General features: G+C 39.8%; 1 protein-coding gene across 3 annotated transcripts in view; it reads right to left on the reverse strand.

Annotated features, from left to right (window-relative positions):
- LOC122557335 (zinc finger MYM-type protein 3-like) overlaps positions 1-23,933 on the reverse strand; it is a 113,656-nt gene that overhangs the window by 15,769 nt on the left and 73,954 nt on the right. For all 3 annotated transcript variants that reach the window (XM_043704936.1, XM_043704937.1, XM_043704935.1), the window contains 7 exons: positions 22,275-22,390; positions 16,981-17,155; positions 15,144-15,290; positions 14,362-14,465; positions 13,502-13,670; positions 11,550-11,701; positions 2,001-2,115 (listed from right to left, as the gene is read on the reverse strand). In XM_043704936.1, the coding sequence (XP_043560871.1) occupies positions 2,001-2,115; positions 11,550-11,701; positions 13,502-13,670; positions 14,362-14,465; positions 15,144-15,290; positions 16,981-17,155; positions 22,275-22,390 (978 nt within the window). The remainder of the gene's footprint in view (positions 1-2,000; positions 2,116-11,549; positions 11,702-13,501; positions 13,671-14,361; positions 14,466-15,143; positions 15,291-16,980; positions 17,156-22,274; positions 22,391-23,933) is intronic.

Genomic DNA, 23,933 nt, shown 5'->3' on the forward strand with positions numbered 1-23,933 from the left:
TCATAAGTCAGGCATTCATAAATTGGGGACCCTCTTTCATCTGTAATGTAATAAAATATCAGGACACATGAAGAGAAGGACACAAGTGAGACAAATGATATCTTTAAAGAAAGAGAAAAGATTCAACAGCTTAGTCCTTCTCCATCACAATAGGATGAACACTCAGTAAATGAGATTCTCGCATTCAATGGCATTTTTAAAACATCAGGAAGACATTAACTTATACAGTCATAGGGTCATAGAGATGTAAAGCACAGAAACAGACCGCTCGGGCCAAGCCATCCATGCCGACCTGGCATCCCAACCTAATCTAGTCCCACCTGCCAGCACCCGGACCATATCCCTCCAAACCCTTCCTATTCATACACCCATCCAAATACCTTTTAAATGTTGCAATTGTACTAGCCAGGGAAAACAGCCCCAGCCTGTTCAGCCTCTCCCTATAGCTCAAACACTCCAACCCTAGCAACATCCTTGCAAATCTTTCCTGAACCCTTTCAATCCGGATGGCAACTTTCACAACATCTTTCCAATATGAAGGAGACGAGAACTGCATGCAATATTCCAACAGTGGCCTAGCCAATATCCTGTACAGCCGCAACATGACCTCCCAACTGCTGTACTCAATACTCTGACCAATAAAGGAAAGCATACCAAATGCCTGCTTCACTATCCTATCTACCTGCGATTCCACTTTCAAGGAGCTACCAACCTGCACTCCAAGGTCTCTTTGTTCAAAAACACTCTCTAGGACCTTACCATTAAGTATATTAAGTCCTGCTAAGATTTGCTTTCCCAAAATGTAGCACCTCGCATTTATCTGAATTAAACGCCATCTGCCTCTTCTCAGCCCATTGGTCCACCTGATCAAGATCCCGTTGTAATCTAAGGTAACCTTCTTTGCTGTCCACTACACTTCCAACTTTGGTGTCATCTGCAAACTTATGCTCACTATACCTCTTATGCTCACATCCAAATCATTTATATAAATGACGAACAGTAGTGGACCCAGCACCGATCCTTGAGGTCACAGGCCTCCAGTCTGAAAAACAACCCCCCACCACTACTTGTTGGGTAAAATCAAGGAATAAATTAGGTATTTAATATTCCAGCTGAAAAAGGAAATACGTGAAAACTACATAGACATACACACTAACAGAGAGAAGAACATTATTCATAAATGAAATACAAACAAATTGCTGGAAAATACACAGAACTGGCAGTATCTGTGGAATGAGAAACATGGTTAACATTCCAGGTCTGTGACCTTTTATCAAAACATTATTCACATGCACAGTTAGAAAATGCATCAGATAGCAGAAATCAAATTTTAAAAAAAATATGGAAATAAATAGCAAGTCACTAAATATTTGAAACTAATCCCTGGAATTCTCAACCCCAAAGAACAGTAGAATTTGAATGACTGAATCTATTCAAATGTGTCCAGGGTAACACAGTGGTGGTGTCACTAAACTAGGAATCTTCAAGCCAGACAATTGGTCTGGGGAGGAAAGTTCAAATCCAATTACAGCATCCGGTGGAATTTTAAATCTGGAATTTAAAAACAGCAAATCTGAGAAATGAAACAGATCATGGACAATTGAGAATGGGTAACAAGCGCTGGCCTTAATGGTGGCTCTCTCATCCTGGAAAGAAAAAAAGAAAATTTGACCTATAAGGAAGCCCAAAGTCATGTGTTAAGCAGGAGTGGAATTAAGGCCACAATCAAGTCAGCCAAAATCATACTGAACAGCAGAGTAGAGCACGATGAGACAAATGGACTAATCCTACTTTATTATTTTGATTACGTGTGCTTTAACTACAGCAGTTACTGATTTAACTAAGGTTCATCGGGAAGTATGTACTTTTAATTATTGCCATAGCTTAAATAAAACTACTGTCATTTTGAAGGCACTTCTGGTTATTGGTTATTCTCTACCAAGATAGGTGTAGATGCAGATGGATAAACATACGAAAGATAGAAAATCCGAAGAACTTACCATTTGGAAGCAAACTTGGTTGCCAACCTTGTAGCATTTTATTCAACTCTTGGACAAAGGTAAGGTAATAAAGATCAGTGAATATGTTGACCATTCGGTTGTTTTCAAGCAAGAACTAAAACGAAACAAAATCAGAAATAGCAACATAAGAAATTAAGTAAACATTCTTTATTGCCCATTCTTGAAAAAAAAGCTATTTTACATATACTAATGGGATATTGATAAATCTATTGTAATTTGAACAGATTATATTTTCAGCTTTTGTATTTACTTTTATTGAAGCAAGGTAGCTCATTTTGATTCAAAACATTTCCCATACTAGACATCACTGAGTAAATAATTAGCAAGATACTGAAGATTAATGAGGCATCATATTTTTTTAATGACAGGCTACTCTTTCCAATGCTGCGCTGTTGCAAGGAAAGCACCAAGTAGAAAGCCAGCAACTCTGATTTAGTGAGTGGCAGAGGAAAGAAATAGTTGTCTCTAGTCCCAGAGGACTAAGTTATGGGGAAATGTGTAATATTATGCCCCTGCTTAAATAATTTCAATAAACAGTGACAGAAATGGAAGACAATTCCGTTGATACTTCCCATCAGGTCTGTTGAAAAAAGAAGTTTGCATTTAATACAAAAAGGTAATTTGATACATTAGTCCATAAGTGAATTTTAATCAGTTCTTTTATCCAAGAATCTCAATAAAATCATACAGCATGGGTGGCCATTCAGTCAGTCAACTGCCAGTTTTGAAAGAGCTATCCAACATGTCCCATTCTCCTACTGTTCCTACATCCCTGCAAATTCTTTTTATAGTATCTAACCAAGAAGTATGAATCAAAACACACACAGTTGAGTCATGTCCATATATGAAAATAATAATATCCATATTTCTTTTAAAATCAAACTCTGTTTAAGGAAGCAGATCCTGGACAGCTTACTACATTAACTGCTAGAAAATGAGGAGTGAATATCAAAATGCAATGATTATAGGCTTGATTCCCATTCTATTCAGTTCCCAATAGTAGAATCTCCCAACGGCATTCAGAAACAAATTGGTGAAGACAGTTTTCTCACTGCTTGAATGTTACTACTGAAAGCTAGTGAGTTGATCTAAAAAAATCTTATCCTTTTCTTGCTTTGGGTGCAAAAGCCAAAAGTGGGAGGATGAAAGTTGGAAAATGGAATAGTCAAATAAACAGTCAAAAACTTGAAATTAGCTTCAACATGGCATTCATAGAAAACTGAAGAACAAAAAGCATTTTTCAGTGGAATCTTCAGAATTAATCAAGAACGTCTGAACAGTCTAAATCTGATCCCACGACTGGGAGACAGGCTTGAAACATTAATGTGACTTTGACAGTCCTTCCTGCACTGGTAGTTGAGATAATTCCCATTGATCCCACTTGCAAGTTAAGATAATAAGCGGCAGAGAAATCCCATATCGATTAGCAATAAGAAATTTACCAGTACTCTTTATTGCCTGGCACTAATAAGCTGCAAGGATTTGGAAAATTTAATTTCAGAATTGCCTAAAAGACAGTTCAAGTTTGAGCTTTTGCAATGAGGTCAACTATGCCTCAGAAAATGACACTCTCTGCAGGGTTAAATGGTGAATTCAAACTTGTTAAACCATATATCTTGCTTCCAAGCTCAGTTGAGATCATAACACCTTGACTGTTCTTTCAAACATAAAAGGCAAGTGAGTAACCAAATAAAAACGGAAGCATTAGCTATGGCCAGTTGACTCAACTGCAAGTGGATCCTTCCAGTCTGTATGGTTCAGTGCCATCAGACACAATGCACTGACCTAGTGCTGCATTGGCAAACCAATTACTGGATTTAGAGATGGGCTTATGTGGGTGAAACTGGAAGCAGGCAGTTACTGTGACAATGGGTATATAGGGTTGAGGTGGCTCTGGATAAATATGTTGTCAGATTGAACCCCCCAGTTCAGTCCCAACTGAGACAAACAGCAGGAAAGGAGATGGAGACAGTGGTGACAGTAGAGTTTATGATGGGGTCAAAGACAACCGTTTCAGTTCTCTCAAATTAAATGGAAAAAAAATGCAGCTCATCCAGCAGCATTGACAACACATAAAATCCAACTCAAAGACATCCAAGCTTTTGTTTTTGCGAGCTTTATAGGTACACATCACGTAACCTTAATAGCCACAACAAAATTTAAATCAGACACCATTTGTGAATATCTCTGGCTGCTATCATTAACAAGTCTAAATTTAAAGGTTAGCCAAGCTCTTTCTACACCAGACACAGAAAATTAAAAATATATAATGGCTACCGGGACAGACTTTCATGAACTAACAAACAAAAGTTCAATGAACTTTATTTTTCTCTGATGATAAACTGAGTTGCTTTGGATAGGAAGCACAGAAGTGCCAATAATGTTAAAAATTGCAATTTATCAATGCTTTATGCTTGTCAAGTATTTGTACATAAGTCTCAACAATAAGTAGTCTGAGCTCTGATTTGTTTTAGAAATTGTCACCCCTTTTTTCTGAATAAAATTGCTTAAAATTCAAAAATAACAGCTGCATTCAGAAGAGAAAAACAAAGGCTTGACCTCACCTGACCTAAGAGCTGGCGATGTTTCCTTTTGGTGAGAATCAGAAACTCCTTCCCACAAGAAAGTATTTATAAAGGAAAATGCAGTCATGTGTTCTGCGCATTTTAATAGCGCACAGCATTTGTCAAGGCAGAGAAAATGCACATCATGTGGACTGTCGAGTTTTGGGAGAAAAACATGCACCAAATACAAATACAGGAAAGCAAGCTGCAGATTCGTCAATACCCAAAAATAAAATAATAATTTTACAGAACTGTTGAGAATTTCCAGAATGTGCATCTTATTTCTTTCTCAATTATACTGGTTAGATTCCCTCTGATTTATATTATATTTCATTTTAAAAGTTACTGCATTTTTAGCATTTTCCCTTGGATACCACTGCATGCCTGACATTGGCAGTGCCTCTTCACACTGCCCAGACCTTCACCAGTTCATCAGACGGAGATTGCTCAAGAAAGTGTTTGGAAACCAGATTTCAGGACTTTGGCAATGTTACTCACAGGCTGGATATTATGTACTTTTAAGTACCAAGAAGACCACTGATCGGACTGCACACACCTCCTCAGTCGCAATCCAGCAAGAACAAAGGCTGAGGCCACTGCCTCCAGCCTCGAAGAATGCCAGTTCAAGTATCGCCAGATGTGATCACAGTCGGAAATCATAACTGGGCTAAATAATTTACAGACTTTTAAAGTCAAGTTTGGATACAATATTTTTTGAGCACAATCAAGACTATGATTGGTTAAAGATCAAAAACATCTGATAACCGTTCACATCAGAAACACAAACTTCACAAAAGCTTTAACAGCAAATATTCTTGGATCATATTCTTGGTTTCCTTCAGGAAACGAAATCTGCCATCCTCACTTGGTCTGGCCGGCATATGACTCCAGACCTACAGCAATGTGGTTGACACTCAATTGCCCCTTGAAATGGCTTAGCAAGCCACGCAGTCATACCATTCGCTACAAAGTCTCAAAAGAAATGAAACCAGACGGATCACCAGGCATCGACTTAGGCACTGGAAAAGACAATGGCAGAAACAGCCCTGTCGACACTGCAGGCTCCTCCTCACTAACACCTGGGATCTAGTGCCAAAATTGGGAGACCTATGCCACAGACTAGTCAAGCAATAGCCTGACATAATCATATACATGGAATCATACCTTGCAGACACCACTATCACTATTCCTGGATAGGTCCTGTCTCACCGGCAGAGCAGACCCCAGCAGAGGTGGCAGCACACTGGTATATAGTTGAGAGGCAGTTGCTATGGGAGTCCTCAACGTTGACTCAGGAACCCATGAAGTCTCATGGCTTCAGATTAAACAAAGGCCAGAAAATCTTCTGCTGACTACCCTGTACTGTCCTCCCTCAGCTGATGAATCGGTACTCCTCCATGTTGGACATTACTTGGAGGAAGCACTGAGGATGGCAAGGGCACAAAATGTACTCTGGGTGAGGGATTTCAATGCCCATCACCAAGAGTGACTTGGTAGCGATACTACTGATGGAGCTGGTCGGGTCCTAAAGGACATAACTGCTAGACTGGGTCTGCAGCAGGTGGTGAGGGAACCAACAAAAGAGAAAAACATACTTGACCTCATCCTTACCAATCTGCCAGCTGCAGATTCATCTGTTCATGACTGTATCTGGAAGAACGACGACTGCGCAGTCCTTGTGGAGACCAAGTCCCGCCTTCACAATGAGAATAATCTCCATCCTGTTTTGTGGTCCTGTCACCGTGCTGAATGGGACAGACTGCGAACAGATCCAGCAACTCATGGCTGAGTATCCATAAGGCACTGTGAGCCATCAACAGCAGCAGAACTGTACTCCAGCACAATCTGCAACCTCATGGCCCAGCACATGCTCCTTTCAACCATTACCATCAAGTCAGGGGATCAACTCTGGTTCAATGGAGAGTGCAGGATGGCATGCCAGGAACAGCAATCAAACCTAAAAAATGAGGTGTCAACCTGGTGAAGCCACTAAACAAGACTGCATGTATGCCAAACAACATAAGCAGCAAGTGATAGACAGTGCTAAGTGATCCTACAAACAACAGATTAGATCTAAGCTCTGCAGTCCTGCCACACGATAAATGATGGTGAATGATTAAATAACTCACTGGAAGCAGTGGCTCCACAAATATCCCTATCCTCAATGATGGAAGAGCCCAACACAAGCATTCAAGACAAGGCTGAAGTTTTTGCAGCAATTTGCAGCTAGAAATGCCAAGTGGATGATCACCTTCACCTTCTCCAGTACTCTCCAGCATTACAAATCTTCATTCGATTCAATTCGATTTACTCCATGTGATAGCGAGAAACTAAATACTGCACAGGCTATAAGCCCTGACAACATTGCTGCAGGACTTCTGAAGACTTGTTCTCCAGGACTTGCCACTCACTTAGCAGTTGCAGTATTGACCTGACAATGGGGAAAATTGAACAAGTATGTCCTGTACATAAAAAGCAGGACAAATTCAACCCGGCCAATTACCGCCCCATTAGTCTACTCTTATCAGTAATGAGATGAAAGGTGTCACCAATCGTTCTATCAAGCAGTACCTGCTCAGTGATGCCCAGTTTGGGTTTTGCCAGGGCCACTCAGCTCCTGACTTCATTACATCGTTGGTTCAAACATCAATAAAAGAGCTGAATTCCAGAGATGAGTGACAGCTCTTAACATCAAGGTTGCATTTGACTGAATGTGTCATTACGGAGCCCTGTCAAAACTAGAATCAATGGGTTATCAGCGGGCAAACTCTCTGGTGGTTACAGTCAGACCTGACACAAAGGAAGCTGGTGGTTGATCATATCAGTTCCAGGATATCTCTGTAGGAGTTCGTCAGGGTAGTGTCCTCGGCCCAACCATCTTCAGCTGTTTCACCAATGACCTTCCCTCTATCTTAAGGTCAGAAGTGGGGTTGTCCGTCAATGATTACACAATGTTCAGCACCATTCACAACTCCTCAGACACTGAAGCAGTCAGTGCCCGAATACAAGGTCTGGACAACATCCAGGCTCGGGCTGACAAGTGGCAAGTAACAGATGCACCACACAAATGCCAGGCTATGACCACTACCAACAGGAGACAACCACTCCTTGACATTTAATGGGGTTAACACCACTGAATCCCCCACTATCATCCTGGGAATTATCTCTTATTAGAAACTCAACTGGACTCACCGCATAAAGGCAATGACTACAACAGCAGGCCAAAGGCTAGGAATACTGCAGCGAGTAAATCACCTCCTGACTCCCCAAAACCTGTTCCCATTTACAGGCACAAGCCAGGAGTGTGCTGGAATACTCCCCACTTGCCTGGATGAGTGCAGTCCCAACAACACTCAAGAAGCTTGACAGCATCCAGGACAAATTGCTTGATTGGCATTATGTCCACAAGCATCCACTCCATCCACCACCGATGCTCAGTAGCAGCAGAATGCACAAGATGCACTGCAGAAATTCACTAAAGATCCTCAGACAGCATCTTCCAAACTTATGACCACTTCCATCTCGTAGGACAAGGGCAGCAGATATATGGTTTAAGTTCCTCTCCAAGCCATTTACCATCTTGACTTGGGAATATATTGCCATTCCTAATGGCTTTTTGGGTCAACCCACAGCAGGTGGGCTGCAGCAGTTGAAGAACTTAGCTCACCACCACCTGGTCACTAGGGACAGACAATAAATTCTAGCCAGCAACCCCACAAAAAGAATAAATAATACCATAAATGCACCAATCCACAGCTGACAATTAGCTGGTTAGCAAACCTTTACACCACAGCATACATATGTCAGTTTTCTACCATTTTGTGTTCACTTGTCCTGAGAAAGTGGTATTCAACCTACTATTTTTTGGAGAGGTATTAAGAACCAATTGCAAAGATTAAAAGGATTTTTTTCAAATGCAGTTTTCATATATACCCAGCACTGAAAGATTATGTGAGCATACTCAAAGACTCTGCACTTCGAGATGTATTCATTTATGTGATCATAGTTCTGTCCAGTTGTGATACTGGGGCAGAGGAATACTTGAAATCTAAGCTTGGATAAGACAAGCACTTCCACTAACTCAAGTGTTCTCATGGTCCACACATCTGTCAATCTTAATCTTAAGACACTTGTGATCATTCAGCCATCTACTAAAATGTCACTGGTCCAAATTTTCAAACTACAAAATTACTGCTCAGTGGTTAGCACTGCTGCCTCACAGCGCCAGGAGCCTGCGTTCGATTCCCACCTCAGTCAACTGCTGTGCGGAGTTTGCACATTCTCCCCGTGTCTGCATGGGTTTCCTCCGGGTGCTCCGGTTTCCTCCCACAGTCCAAAGATGTGCAGGTCAGGTGAATTGGCCTTGCCAAATTGCCCATAGTGTTCGGCGTGTATATATTAGTGAGGGGTATAAATAGGGAGGGGGATTGGGTCTGGGTGGGTTACTCTTTGGAGGGTCGGTGTGGACTTGTTGAGCCGAAGGGCCTGTTCCCAAACTGTAGGGAATCTAATCTAATCTAATCTACAGGAGTACAAGTTAATAGATGCCTCTGCAAAAGCTAAAGGAAGTGTTGCAGTAATATCTATTTACGTTCCACTGAAAAGGGAGCAAGTTATGTGAAAAACACATATTCTAAAAAAAATAAGCAATGCATCAAGGCTCATATTTGTAACACAGTCACCCTTCTATTGTGGGATAAAAACTTTATTAATCTCCTTTTTGGCTCAAGTGCCCAAGTTATAAACTCATGACTGTTCAATTTAAATTACATTTGATTAAGCTTGCACCAGCAAATGGGCACTTGCTCCCTCCAGTGGAGAAAGACCAAAATGCAGAATGAGAAAAGCAAAAAAGTCGATCTAAAAAAGGTTTCGAATTAGTATTAAAACAGGGAAAAACACTTCCCACATTTCCTTTATGAAAACACTGAAAATCAATGAAGTAAATAACTGATTTTATTTTAGAAAATGAACCTTGACTGGTACTAAGACTTGAATCAGGACATTTCAATCTGCATACAAACACCCCTCCATTATTACCACGGAGTTAACCATTCTTCCCTTAAAAGTGTGCACAGCATAGTCATACACTTCGCGAAAATCTGTGTTATTTTAATTTTTAAGCATCAAGGAAATAAAGAATATTGCGTTACATATTTTTTGATGGAGAAAGGATTATTAAAGGACTGATGGCCATTTCACTTACCGACAAAGCACTCTGAATTACTGTCATGATCCCATCCCTACCCTCAATTAGCAAAAACATTGTTACTCACTCAATTCATTTCTGCCATACATCATTTTTTTTTAAACTGGACTTTAAACGTCTAACAACAATCACCTGTAATAGTTAGGAGATGGATGCTGGAAGTCAGTGTTGATACAATGTACAGCTGGAACAGCACAGCATCCAAGACAGCACCAGAGGAGCAGGAAAGTCAACATTTCGGGTCAGGACTCTACATCAGGACTGCGGGGTGGGGAAGGTAGTTGGGATGGTGAAGGTGGATTCAGATAGGGGGTTATAGTGATTGGTCAGTGGGAAGGTTGGAGCAGATAGGTGAGAAGGAAGATGGACAAGTTAGGTCAGGTCAAAGAGTTGGGGAGGAGGAGGAGGGCTAGACATGAGATGAGGTTGTGGATGGGGAGATTTGAAGCTGGTGAACTCTATGTAGAGCATGGGCTTTAAGCTCCTGAGGTGGGATATAAGGTGTATTGACTTGCAGTAGCCAACTCGCTGTACCTCCAGTGTTATCAGCCACAACCACATTCTCTTGAGTTAAGGCTAAATGTTGTAATGCAAAGACGACAGGGTCTTTATTATTGTAGATGCAGTTACACTGAATATCCTCTTTGCCTGAAATAATCTTGAGTAAGTTCACTGGAAAAACTGAGAAAACATTGCACTCAATTCACAGTTCTTCTGACCAATTAAGAGCAATTATTTATACAGATTAATTAACAAAAAAATCAGTTTCATAGCACTGGAAGTGACCATGTAGCCTAACATGTCTCAACTGACTAAAACGTATTCAGTTTAATGTCACTTCCCAGCATTAGTTGCACTGCCAAGTAGACTGACTCAAGTCCTTGTGAAACCCTTTGTCAATTCTTTTAATTCTGCGCAGCCTGGTTATTTGTCCATAAATATGAACAGAAATAAGTCCATGCTACCTCAACTTCTCATAATTACATAAACATTATTTAAGCCTTTTTCTGTCTTCTCTCTACCAAAGAAATTAAGCCCAGCATGTCCAATCTTTACTCACAAAGAAACATTTTCTATTCTAGGCTAGGCTGTGGGAGGAAATGGGAAGACACAGCAGTAACCCACACAGCCACACATTTTCACACTGACAGTCACCCAAGAGTGGAATTGAACCCAGATCCCTGGTGATGCATGACAGCAGTCCAAACCACTGAGGTTAGGCAGCACGGGTGTTCTGGTTTCCTCCCATAGACAACATGCGCAGGTGAGGTGGATTGACTATGTTAAATTGTCCCATGATGTGTCGGGATGTGTAGGCTAGGTGGATTAGCCATGGTAAAATGTAGGGCTGTGGGGCTAGGGCAAGGGTCTGGGTAGGACATTCTTCAGGAGGGTCGGTGTGGACTCAATGGGCCGAATGGCCTCTGTGAACAGTAGGGATTCTAAATTCTAGTTGGGCTTTCCACAATGGGAACATAATTTTCCATTCATATCTAGGCTGAGGTCAATAAATATGCCTCCTTGACCATCTTACTAACTTGTCCTGATGCCTTCAGGAACATGCATTTATAAGTTCCCTTAATTTCTTCACAGCACAAAAGTGAATCTAAATTCCTTTGCTTCTTCCAACCACAAAATGATAGGAGTTAGGCCAGTAACTGCCTTTAAAAAGTTGTGCGTAAGAAAAAGCTGGCATTCTGCCATTTCTGAATACACATACCAACAGCTCAAAGAAATGTGAATTTATAAACAAACCTGTTGAATTCCGAGACACAAGTAGTAAACACTATCCGGCTCGTATCGCTCCCCATTGGGCCTCTGCACTTCTTTAACAAATTGAGCCAGCCCGTAGTTTAGTTCTGCAGCAGTGCAGGATAAAATATCCTCTTTGATCCTCATCGGTTTAGCTAATAGGGAAGAACAAAAGCATATATTTTTAATAAAGTTGTTAAGATGATAATCCTCCATTTCTAAATATGAAGGAAGTTTTTGAATTCTTACTGGCAATTGCATCAAAATAATAAGGATATAATTTTCATAGAAAATGCATGGATTTTCAAAACTCAAGCTGCTGTCAAATCACCATCTATTCCCAGCTAAAAATGTACGTTAGAATTTCAAGAATTGTCAAAGGAAACTGGAATCAAGCTTCTTCGATTAGCATGTACGCAATGGCTCTTTTCAAAAGCACCAACTGCCAGTTATGAAATATCTCAGCAAAATTTCATTGTTTACCAGTTGAATTGAGTAACTCTCAAATCTCTCTGCTGTGGGTTGTTCACCTGTCAATTAAAACGGATCACAATTCAAACCAAAACTCACCTCGAGCTCACTTCAACATTAGAGGATTAGGCGACTTAAAGGAGTGACTAAAACAATTGATTGTCGATAATGAAATATCTATCAGTTTTTTAAAAATACAAACAGCCATATGAAAATGGTAGCTACAAGGGCAGAGTCTGGCCACTCTGCAATAAAAGGCGCGTCTCCTGGATCCTCTCAGTTTCTCAACTAAGAAGCTCAAGGTAGTGTGTGAATGGAACAATGTGTTTTCCCTTTCAGGTGCATAATGTACTAGTCAGTTCACGTTGCAGAAGCATTTTTCACTACCCAAACAACTACCTGAAACTGAAAAAAAGGGGATTACATACCACTAAACTTCTATTCTTCAAACATACTTAAATAGATGGCTTATTTCATACATATTTGTTATGTTCTTAAAGCAAGAACCATGGGTGACATCTTAATGGGAGCCTACTACTACTTTAAATGTCCATTGCTAATTTATGAACCGTGATAGAAAATATGAATAAGCTGTTCAATGTATTGGATTTGTTAGCATACAGTATACAATTAAGACACAAACTCATGATAACATCACTATAATACAGCATGTGACCTGAGGGGGAAGAAGTCTCAGGCTACACCTTAACTTGGACCACTTGAAGTATGTGCTGAGGAAGTATACTACTTTTTCTAACTAAACAGCTGAATGCTAACCTAGACATGGATGCGTCCAAGAATATAACATTATATGAACTATAGTAAATTCTGTTGGATGTTTCAAATGTTATGCACATCCCAGTTTCTTAGGCTATGAGGGATAACACAAGCACTGCAATTTTAAGTAAACATACCCTGCTGGATGCAAATGAACACCAAACAAACCTAAACATTCTGTACAGTTACGATTGGTTCATTATTTTTAAATGTAAAACTTAAGTGTTTAATAGTGGACGTTTTTGCACCCAATAGCGCATAACTTTATTTTCTCTGTTTATTTAAAGAAAAAATTGTCAAAGCAACAGATACTGGTCTAATTTTCTATATCAAACATCAGCAATCACTCCCAGATTAACTGCAAAAGCAAGCACAGAAACACTGGGAAATTGTTCATCACTGTATCTGCAACATTATTTCATTCATCACAAGCTTTCTTGTGCCATTCCATTCTTCTAATTCAATCCCAACTAGCACTATAATAGAGGCCATTTTGCACTCTGGCTGATATTTACTTTAGAATAGGTGGATTTTATTTTTTAAAAAACTGATAGTTAGTCTGGGACTGTTTTCATGCAATACAGAAGCAGAGGTGTGGTTATAGGGTTTTGGTCAGTGGTTTTCTTGCCTTAAGCAGACTACAAGCAGAGAAGGGGAAGAAAAGGTATTTACTACACTCATCAAAAGGAAACATAACAAAAACTTACGTCCAAACCTGAGCTCTTCACTTTTACTGGTATCGCCACTGGCATACTTAGCCTGGAGCCAGGACTTCCAAGCATTTACGCCATACGAGTAATTTAATCCTGTACAACACTGTTGGCTAGCAAGAGAATCACGTGAACAACTTTCTGAAAGCATTAGCCGCTTCTGACCCTGCAAGACAAAAAGCAAAAATCAACACCAAAATGCAGTCCTTTATGATGAAGTGAGAAGTCTTGTAACATTCCCCCTAAAACTTTGGAATTGTCATATTTTACTACATTCCATTCTCAAAATCTAAACTTCCTTTTATATTTGAAATTAAAAATGAAAAAGAGACCAACTTAAAACAGCTTCAAGAAAAAAACAAAAACAATTTCACAACTTTCAGTTCCCCTTCAGTATCTTGGCCAAGTGGTAACACTTGATATATGAATGAAAACAGTGAGTGGCACTGATCTATTTGTTAAGTGAACAAAGTCCAGGTCAAATTTAATTTTGACCTCATAGCATGTTTACTCACATCTAGTTTCTAGTTGGGATCAACATGTCAACAGCAGTGGCATTCTCATATTTTCTTCCTCCCTGATTGATGCATTTATAATTACAAAGTATTCTCAGTTTGTATATTTTAGTTCTATATTGACATTTATCAAACAAATTCCAGTGGCTGTGGGGCTTTTCAACAATGGCAGATGTTCTTGTTACAGCTCAACAATTTAGAATTAGTTTTTAAATGGACGGAACTACAATTTGACTCAGCTGATTTTTGAAAGTCACATGGCTGTAGCAAAAAGACACACAAACCCAAAAAGACACACAAACCCAAAAAGACACACAAACCCAAAAAGACACACAAACATACCCTTCTGACTGCTCGTGGGATTTCAGATTCTGGCTGTTCTTCATCTGTTGTCACGATCCCACAATCAAATAGGAAGTCAACACCAGAGTTAAGTTCCAATGGGGCTGAAATATAAAGTAAATAAAGGTAATTATAAAAACACATCTGAAAGTGAAAATAATCTAATATGCCCCAAAAATGTTCTATAATAAAATTGAGAAAACATGAAAATTATCTTTTTTTTGTTTCCTGATAGCAATACTATTCTTTCAATTATTAAGAATGAACTCAATATAGTAAAGGCCATTTAATCAGATCACCTGTAAGGTAAACAAATTTCTCAATGAATTAATTGCCACGCGCTTACAAAGTAGCCAAGTGTCAGTTGACTGTTGAATTTTTATATCCACTGTTTAAACCTGTCTTGTTTAGCTACTTTGGCACTCGTAAAGGCAACAGAACCATTTCTGTAGTCTGAGTAGTTATCTTATGTAGAAGGCAGCTGCTTAGATTACTGATCGACTTTTCTTCTCACATATCTACACAACAGCAAGAAAACACCACACTTCACAACAGCTTTTTGACTTGCATGTCCGTGAATCCCAATAAAGTGTGATCTTATGGTTCATAAAAGTCCATGAAATGGGAACAAGCTGCCAAAAAGTTCCTGAACTCTTCTTGTGCTTATTCATCAAATAAGCAACATTTTCAAATTTGCATTGGGAAGTTACAATTGCAATATTATCAATTTTTTAAAAAGTTACTTTGTCATTACTATTATAGCAGGAATAACTTTGACTTACTTTTGGGGAAGTCAGCTTCCAAATCCTGCCCTGGTTCATCTAAGACATTAGCCATCTTAACTGCCATGGCCAAGACGTCATCCCTGGCAGGTCCAAATAAGTCACAGTCTTCCAGGAGGCCATCGGCACTTGGATTGCTAGCAAGATCTGAACAAACAAGGAAGAAATAATTATAGCAAATAGCATATTAAAAAGATAACTACATTTAAAATATCAGGTGAAAAAATTGAAAACAAATCCAAATACTTATCCACACTGACAATGGCATATTACTTTAAAGGGAAAATCACATTAGCTGTCAGATTGGCTCAATTGTTAACATATCCAAGTCAGATCAGAAGATCTGGAATAAAATTACCAGTAATAATTTGAAATGAATTGTATTAAATTGCTTGCAGACATCTACAAAGAGGCAATTATTAGGATTTCACTTCGGGTCCTATAAATATGTACGGCTGAAATGGATGATATGGGGTTTGGAGGATTTGCAATGTGTCACTAAGTTAAAAAATAGATTATAGGGTCCTGAGTGGCTCGTCATGATCATATAGTGGCTAGTATGCTGGATAATAGATGCAGCAACCTTGGTTCAAATCAAGGGTCCTGTGGCACAGTGAGCCTAAATCCCACCTGCTCCAGCAGTATATCATAAGATGTCTGAAGAGGCTCTTTAAAATAATCTAAAATATCTTATGAAGTGTAAAAAAAACCTGGTTCCAGTTCTATGCTTCCCTCCTGGGACATTCTAGAATAAAACTAGCTATACTTTTGGACAGTACACAATATTGATTTAAACCAAGGAAGTGCTGCAAGGAGGTACTTACTGCATTGCTGAAAAAACTACTTTGCATGAAATTATAAAGTTTGAATTTAAAGATCTTATGGTTTGATTCAAAGAGAAGCACAAATTTCTTTTGTTCATTAGAAGGTAACAATAAAATATTGACAAAAATATGAAAACAAAACTGAGTATTATTTGCTTTTCTAATCACTTCTTGAACTACAAACATAGTCCATATTCATCTTGCTAAAGGAACTGTAGAACATTTTGAGGGTCAGCGAACAGAAGATTTCTAAATCTCAAACATTGGTATTTTAAAAACTTTTATTAAGTTGCCCTCTCAGCCTTCTCTTTCTATTTTTTCTTGATGACAATTATAACCTCAATTGTGGTATCACTTTTATAAACCCTCTTTGCACTTTTTCAAGTGGTGTCCTGTATCCATTTTACAATATAGAAATCAGTAGTGTCCAACTAAGATGGGTCTTAATCTCGAACTTGTTGGCAGTTTTTGGAAATTGTCATCACATTTCTCCAGCCCTCTGAGTCTTTGAACTGTTCACTTTGAATGAATTTCAAATTTTTTTAATGTATGTTTCGCAATTTTATTTATCCCAACACTTCTTTTTCTCAAAGAAATAAATATAGTTCAAAATGAGTTTAACTTATTCCACCCCAGAGCGATAGAAGAAAAAGGCAGTTACAATGCAACAAAGCAAAACTTTTCTCACACAGCAAGCCTGAAAGTTCCCTGACCCACCTCAATCTTTCAGATTTCTCAATATCAACACTGACTGCACATTTGTCCTCAGCCCCTAACATTACTTGTACGGTTTCCTCTCGGTGTTGTGAAGTTGAAATCAGAACCTAATTCATCTACTCACTCATTAGTTCAGAGGTTCACTTTGAAACTAAGGAAAAATCAGGTAAAGAGGTATATTTTATAGCAATAGAGAAAAAAATTCCAACAATTAGTGTATTTAGGATCCATTTTTCATCAGAACAGATGCAAGAATAATTTTGAAAGAGAAATGAACAGAATTGAATTAAACTTGCCACAAAGATCTGATGAAGCTTTCTCCATTTCCTCAGCCTCTGCTATCATCTCAGCCATGGCGAGTATATCAGCTTCAAATGGGTTTGAAGGAATTTTGACCTTCAGTTCCTCTATTGCCTCCACTATCTTATCAGCACTGTCTAAAGTAGTAGGAAGGAACATCGGAATAGGGACCTATTTTGAAAATCACATGATAGTTTGTTACAAAATGTAAAACATTTCAAGTTTAATGAACAAAAAACTCTGTACATATGAAAATATCAACGAGAAGCAGAAGTAGGTCAGTCAACTGTTGAGGTCCATTCCACCATTCAGTAAGATCATGGCTGATTTGTTTACACTCCAAATTACACATGCCTACCTATCCCTGGAACCTCGGATTCCCCGGTTGAATCTACCTCCCTCCACCTCAAAAGTATTCAATAACCCCATTCAGAGACAGAGTTCCGAAGTTGTACAACCCTCAGAGAAAAGAATTCCTGTCATCGCTCAAAGGAAGACCCCAATTTTAAGAAGACAACTCATTTCCTCCAGATATCAATCACGTAAAACTTTTCTGAAACATCATCAATGAATCTTAAGCTTTGTTAAAATAAGGAGACCAAAACAGTACCAAGTAGTTAGGTTGTGGTCTCACCAATGCCCTGTACAACTGATTACTCTCATATTAAATGTTGGTGAAATAACTCCAGAGGCCAGTATCCCTTCACCAAGTCACCCTTTATTTAATGTGCATTGTACTTGACACTGGTCCAGCTCCTCTCATGAACAGAACTGCTGACATTCCTGCTATCTGAGTCAGTCAAGGCTCCCTGACGGGACCGGGTTTACCAGCCCCAATCAGGGAACTCATATTCTGAGGTCCACCTGGCTGACCTTGTTAGAATCACTCCATACCTTACCTCTGCCTCTAAATCTGGGTATGTAGATCTGTTCATTTTCTTGTAGCCACTCCTGGGGCCTTTTCGCATCAGATCCAGTTTCTTCAACTCAGATTCCGCAATGGGAAGCGTGTAATGCACCATGGCTTGCCTCTTGTCACTGTAACGTCTTGGAAGAAATGAATCCTCTTCTGTAGGAGGTAAAGGCATCAAGCATCGAAGCGACCATGTGGCAGATGGCGCAGCATTAGGGGTGATTTGATAATCAAATAGAAACTGGGACATTTTAGCATCGAGTGAAGTGTTTCTTTAAGCCTGCCTTCAAAGTTTGGACTGCTCTTTCTGCCAGATCATTGGATGATGGATGGTATACAGCTGTCCTCATATGCCAAATGACTTCAGGAAATACTTAAACTCCCTGCTGGAAAACAAAGTCTCATTGTCTGTGAACAATGCTTCCAGGAGCCGGTGTATTTCAAACCTTGCCTGGAGTTTTGCTATCCTTGTCCCTTGTTTGATGAATGAACTGTATGTACATCGACATATGGTTTGAGTGGGCGTCCACAATGATGAAGAACGTTGTGCTCATGAAAGGTCCAGCATAGTCGACGTGCAACCAAGTTTGGGGTTTACCCAGCCATCCGCGCAAGCATGTGAGGGTGCTGCTGGTGGTAATTTGTGACACTCTGGGCACTGACCCATCAATGTGGCTATGTTTGCATCCAATCCTAGCCACCAGACATAATTTCTCACCAACAGCTTCATTCTGGACACCCCTAAATGGCCCTGGCAGAGTTTAGCCATAATCTGGCGACAACCTTTGCTGGGGACCACCACTCCTCCCCCCCCCATAATAAAATGCTGTCCTCTGTGATCTGGTCTAGTGAGGTCGAGAAAGTTTCAATTTTGGTTGGGATAGCCCTTTTGTTTCTCCCATCAGCAACGCTGTTTTTGTTTCACATCCACAGTGAAACAAAAACAGCAGTGACTAGAAGAGTGTGCAGAAAGTTTAAAACTAGAACAGACTCTTCCAGTGGCGACAGCACCAGTGATCTATCTGCCAGATGGAGGCAGCTCAAGGCATCCACATTTACTACTGGCCTCCTAGACAGTGTGCCAACTTGTAATTGTGTGCACATGCTACAAGCTCCCACTGCAGAATTTTACCTGAAGCTGTGGTTTTATCCTTTTTGAGAAGCCCTAGCATGGGTTTGAGGAACGTTACAATACAAATTTACATCAGTAAAAAGGTACTGGTGGAACTTTCTCCCACCCAAAAATGCCCACCAAACCTTCCTTCCCTATCTGGACATTTTGCGCTCTGCATCAGCTAAAGTCTGGGAAGCATAAGCCTTTAAATGTTCCTCTCCATTGGGCCATCTGTGAGCCAACAGTACCCCGGTACTATAGGGGGATGCATCACATGTCAGCACCAGATCTCGCTTGAGATCATAATAAACTATAGATGACAGCTCCTTCTACACTTCCCTAAAGGCTACACCATTTCTAAGGCTGACCCTTTCTCAATAGAATGTGTAAGGGTACCAGAATGGAGGCCAGGTTGATATGAACGTTCCGAACTTATTCACCAATTCAAGGAAAGACCTATGCTCATATCTAGCTTCGTGAAGGACAGCCCCTTGCCAGTTTACATTTAATCCTCTATATGCAAGGGATTTATCCAGGTTCAAGAAGCGGTCCCTACAAAGGCAAATTGACCCATCAGGCTTCACAATCAGTACAACTGGTGCTGCATATCCCACAAACTGTACTCGTTTGAAGATTCCTTTACTTTCCAGCCTCCTGATTTCTGCCACTATATTTGCCTGTAAGGCAAATGGCAATGGACAGGTCTTGCTGAATCATGGCACTGCTTCCTGGTCAACATGAAAGGTGGTTTTAGCTCCTTCGATAATGCCTGGATCTTCCTGAAAAGCTTACGGGTACTTAATTAGGACTTCACTCTTGCAGCCATTTCTCGAATCAAAAAATGCTGAGCCAAGGTGCATCTTTCTCAACCAATTCTGTCCCATCAGGTGAAGGCCTGAGCCTTTTACTACAATCTGTGGTAACTGAACCAGGAGTTTCTCATACGCGATCAGAATCGAAACTGTACTCTTAAAAGGTTCCCCAGTATAGGTTCTCAGTGTAATGGAAATCTAAAGCAAATGTAAAGATTGGAATCAGAGCAAATTTTGTGAAAGACCAGTTTCATCATCAGTGATACAGCTGCACCAGTATCAATCTCCATTAGAAACGGTGACCACTTAACCAGACACTTTTTTGATTGGTTATGATTTGGATATTGCTTAACTATTTAACTGTTCCAAGCCAGATGTGGGTGGGCTTGCCAGGGCATGCACTTTTCTGGATACTGGCCGAAGTGCTCTCTTACTCAATTCACGCCGAGTGGGACTCTTTTGCCGGTCCACATACCGACAGCAAGTATAATGTCTTGCTGGCCTGGATCCTTAAGAAAATGTTATCCATTTGGTCGAAGCTTGACTTTGTTTTGGGGTTTTGCTGTGGGCTGACCGAGAATCCCTCTGTTCAGGATATGTCTTGAGTGAGGCTATGCAATTGTCTTCACTCAACTGGTGTCCCATAAGCTCAGTCGGCCTGGTGAGGGTATCCTCTTCAATCGGCATATTCTGTAATTCATTTGCTCCACTCGCCACATTTTCGAGTGACAAAGCTAATTGCAGTGCCATTTGTAGTCTAGTTGAGCATCAGCTAGTAGGTGCTTTTGTACAGTTACATCATTAATCCCATGTCATCCACTGAAATAACTCCACAGAGGCTGGTATCCTGTCACCAAGTCACCTTTTGTTTACACATCATAGTATTTAGTACTGGTCTTTCCACTCAGCCAGCTTGGAGTGAACAGAACTTCCGACACTCCTGTTTATGTCAGTCAGACTTGGCTCCCTGACTGGACCAGGTTAACAGCCCAAATCAGGGAACTCATTCTATGAGGGCCACCTTACTGACCTCGCTACAATCACTGCAGCTAGAATCCTATATGGCTTCTTATTTGCACGTTGTACCTGCTTATTAGCCTTTTATCATTTATGCACTAGAACTTCTAGATCCCTGACTAAGAATTCTGTAGTCATTTTCTATTTAAGTACTCGTCTGCATTTTATTTTCTGTACCAATGTGAACAGCCTCACATTTTCCCACATTATACATATATGCAAAGCTTGTAAAATTTTAATTTGACCTTTGTTCCTTCCTGTAAATCCCATCAACACCCTCCAAACAAGCCTCCACATCTACAAACTCAATCACATTACTACATCCACCAAGCTTATGATTCTCCTTTTAAAGAGTTTCTTGTGATGCAGTGGCCCCACTTGTTTCAGAGGTGTGTCATAACGCATTTGAACAGGTTTACTAAAAATAACTATAATTTTCTGTTTTCAACAAACTGCAGCTTTGCCTGATTTCTCCTAATAATCTGCTTCCAACACCTAGATTTATCCATAAATCTCATTCTTCTGTATGTTAAGCGTGATGGCTCTAGATCACGCTTCCCCAAGCCTCCACCAAGCTTCATTTCCTGAAACATCAGTCTCTTCAAAAATCAAGACAGACCCCATTGCACCCCAACCCTTAAAAATCCTGTCAGAAGCTAAATACTTAACTGACAACCAGTTTTGCTTCCCTCTATCAAAACTACATAAAATAACCTCTTATTCCCTGTCTCAAACTCTCACATTATGTTTTCTCAACACTCAGAACTTGTCTATGAATGGGTGTTGTCACAGCAGTTTTAATTTATTTTTAAAACCGTTCAAAATATGATGATCTGTGACTGAATTTAACAAAAGCTGACATCACCTACCAGTTGAAACTATGGGAGTCTAACTAACAGAACCACGGATCTGATTCGATCAGCAGGTAATTCCACCGTAAGCAGTAACATAAAGAAGCCAGGTCCAATCCTCAAAAGGATGTTTACTTTCCACCAAAATCCCTGGATGGGTTTTAACAGCAGTAACCCTTTGCCTATATTCTGATTATCTCAATACATTACTGTTGAGTCTATCCGGTGAAAAATGAAACTTGACGAGGCTTTGAGAGAACAGTCAACACTTGAAAGAAATTAAGAGAGAGGAGAAATCTGGAAGTGAAATAAACATCAGCATTCCATCCACTGCAGTGTCTCCACTTCCTTTCCAATACTTATAAATTGAGCAACTGAAAAATATTTACCCATTGACAAAAAAAAAAGGTAAAATTAAAAATTAGTCATTAGAACAAGTTGAACCAATAGAAGTTGAATTGTTTTTCATAATTTGCATGGTTCTACTTTACAAGCTTAAAAATGCAATCTTTGCATTATTCACTTTTGATAATATATATCACAGACTCGTTGTACGACAAGTTACAAAAGCTATGAAACTTACCGGGATTGGCATAGAAAAAGGCACTGGTGTGTTTTGACAATACATATGCAAAGGCACTGGTATGAAGACTGGCACAGGGATGGGTACCACAATCAGTTGTGGCTTCCATTCTTCCTCTGCAATAGAAAAGGGACAAATTTAAAAATTGGTTAACATATTGTAATCTTATTGCAGATATGTAATGTTCAACTTATTACAGTTTGTAGCAAAAAATTTAAGTCTCAAACTATTTCCAAAGTTAAGACAAAGGTACAAGTGCCATGTACAATCCAAACCTGGCCCCCCTCTCAACAATTATAAACCTATTTCTCCAATATTCAAAATATAATTTAAAAAGGGATTTATCACAGTTCTGACAAATCAAGTGGAGTACTGAGCTGGAAGCTGTCAATATTATAAAAATAAAATCTCCAACAGTGAAGTGATAGAAATAGCTTCTTAAAAGATCTGATGACCAGAAAAGGAGAAACTGAAGCAAAAAACAATTATCTAAAAGTTGATGGCCAGATGAGGTTTGATTCTAAACCAAGTGAAGATGAAGAGGGAAGGAAAAGCATGTGAAAGCATACTGAAAAAGGAAGATGGTTGATCAGGTGACATACCTTTTCTTTTCAATTATAAAGACAAATAAAGATGACCTATGACATCTGCCATCAATTCCAGATCACCACAATTAAAGCACCCTAACTGCCTCTTCAATAACTTCAAAACCATTGCTTCCAATAACCGAATGTGTTTGTATAATGCATTTGATGCTGCAAAAAAGCATCTGATCACCATATATTGGTCCCTGCTAAAGAATGGTTATGCATGATTTGTGAGCAAAAAGCAGCAACCTTTGAGAATTACAGGAAAGCATCCGACATCTAAAACCATAACTTAGTAACAGGTTAGTAATGTCAGGAAGGAATGGGAAGATGAGGAGAAATTTTAGGGAACAAAGCAAAAAAGCACACTTGCCCCTTCTTTGCACAGACTTTTCTCACTAGACTACCCACTCAGCTATCAAAACATGAACACCAGATTTAAAGGTGAGGTGGGGTGAAGCAATAGCAAATCCAACATCAGGGATGATCAGATGGACCAAATGGGCTGAGAAGTGGCAGGTGGAGTTTAATTTACATAAATGTAAGGTGTGCATTTTGGAAAGGAAAATCACAGCAGGACTTATACAGTTAATGGTAAGGTCCTGGGGAATGTTGTTCAACAAAGAAACCTTGGTGTGCAGATTCACAGTTCCTTAAAAGGGGATTGCAGGCAGATAGGTTAGCGAAGGCAGCGTTTGGTATGCTTTCCTTTATTGGTCAGAACATTGAGTAAAGGAGTTGGGAGGTCATGTTGTAGCTGTAGAGAACATTGGTTCGACCACTTTTGGAATATTGTGTGCAAGTCTGGTTTCCCTCCTATTGGAAGGATGTTGTGAAACTTGAAAGGGTTCAGAAAAGATTTACAAGGATGGTGCCAGGGTTGGAGGATTTGAAAAACAGGGAAAGGCTGAACAAGCTGGGGCTGTTTTCGCTGGAGCATCGGAGGCTTGGGGGGGGGGGGGGGGGGACCTTATAGAGCTGTATACGATCGTGAGGGTTTATGGATAGGGTGAATGATCTCAGTCTTTTTCCAAGATTTAGAGAATCGAGGACGAGAGGGGATCAGTTCAAG

Source organism: Chiloscyllium plagiosum, chromosome 15 (assembly GCF_004010195.1).
Source record: "Chiloscyllium plagiosum isolate BGI_BamShark_2017 chromosome 15, ASM401019v2, whole genome shotgun sequence".
Lineage (NCBI taxonomy): Eukaryota > Metazoa > Chordata > Chondrichthyes > Orectolobiformes > Hemiscylliidae > Chiloscyllium > Chiloscyllium plagiosum.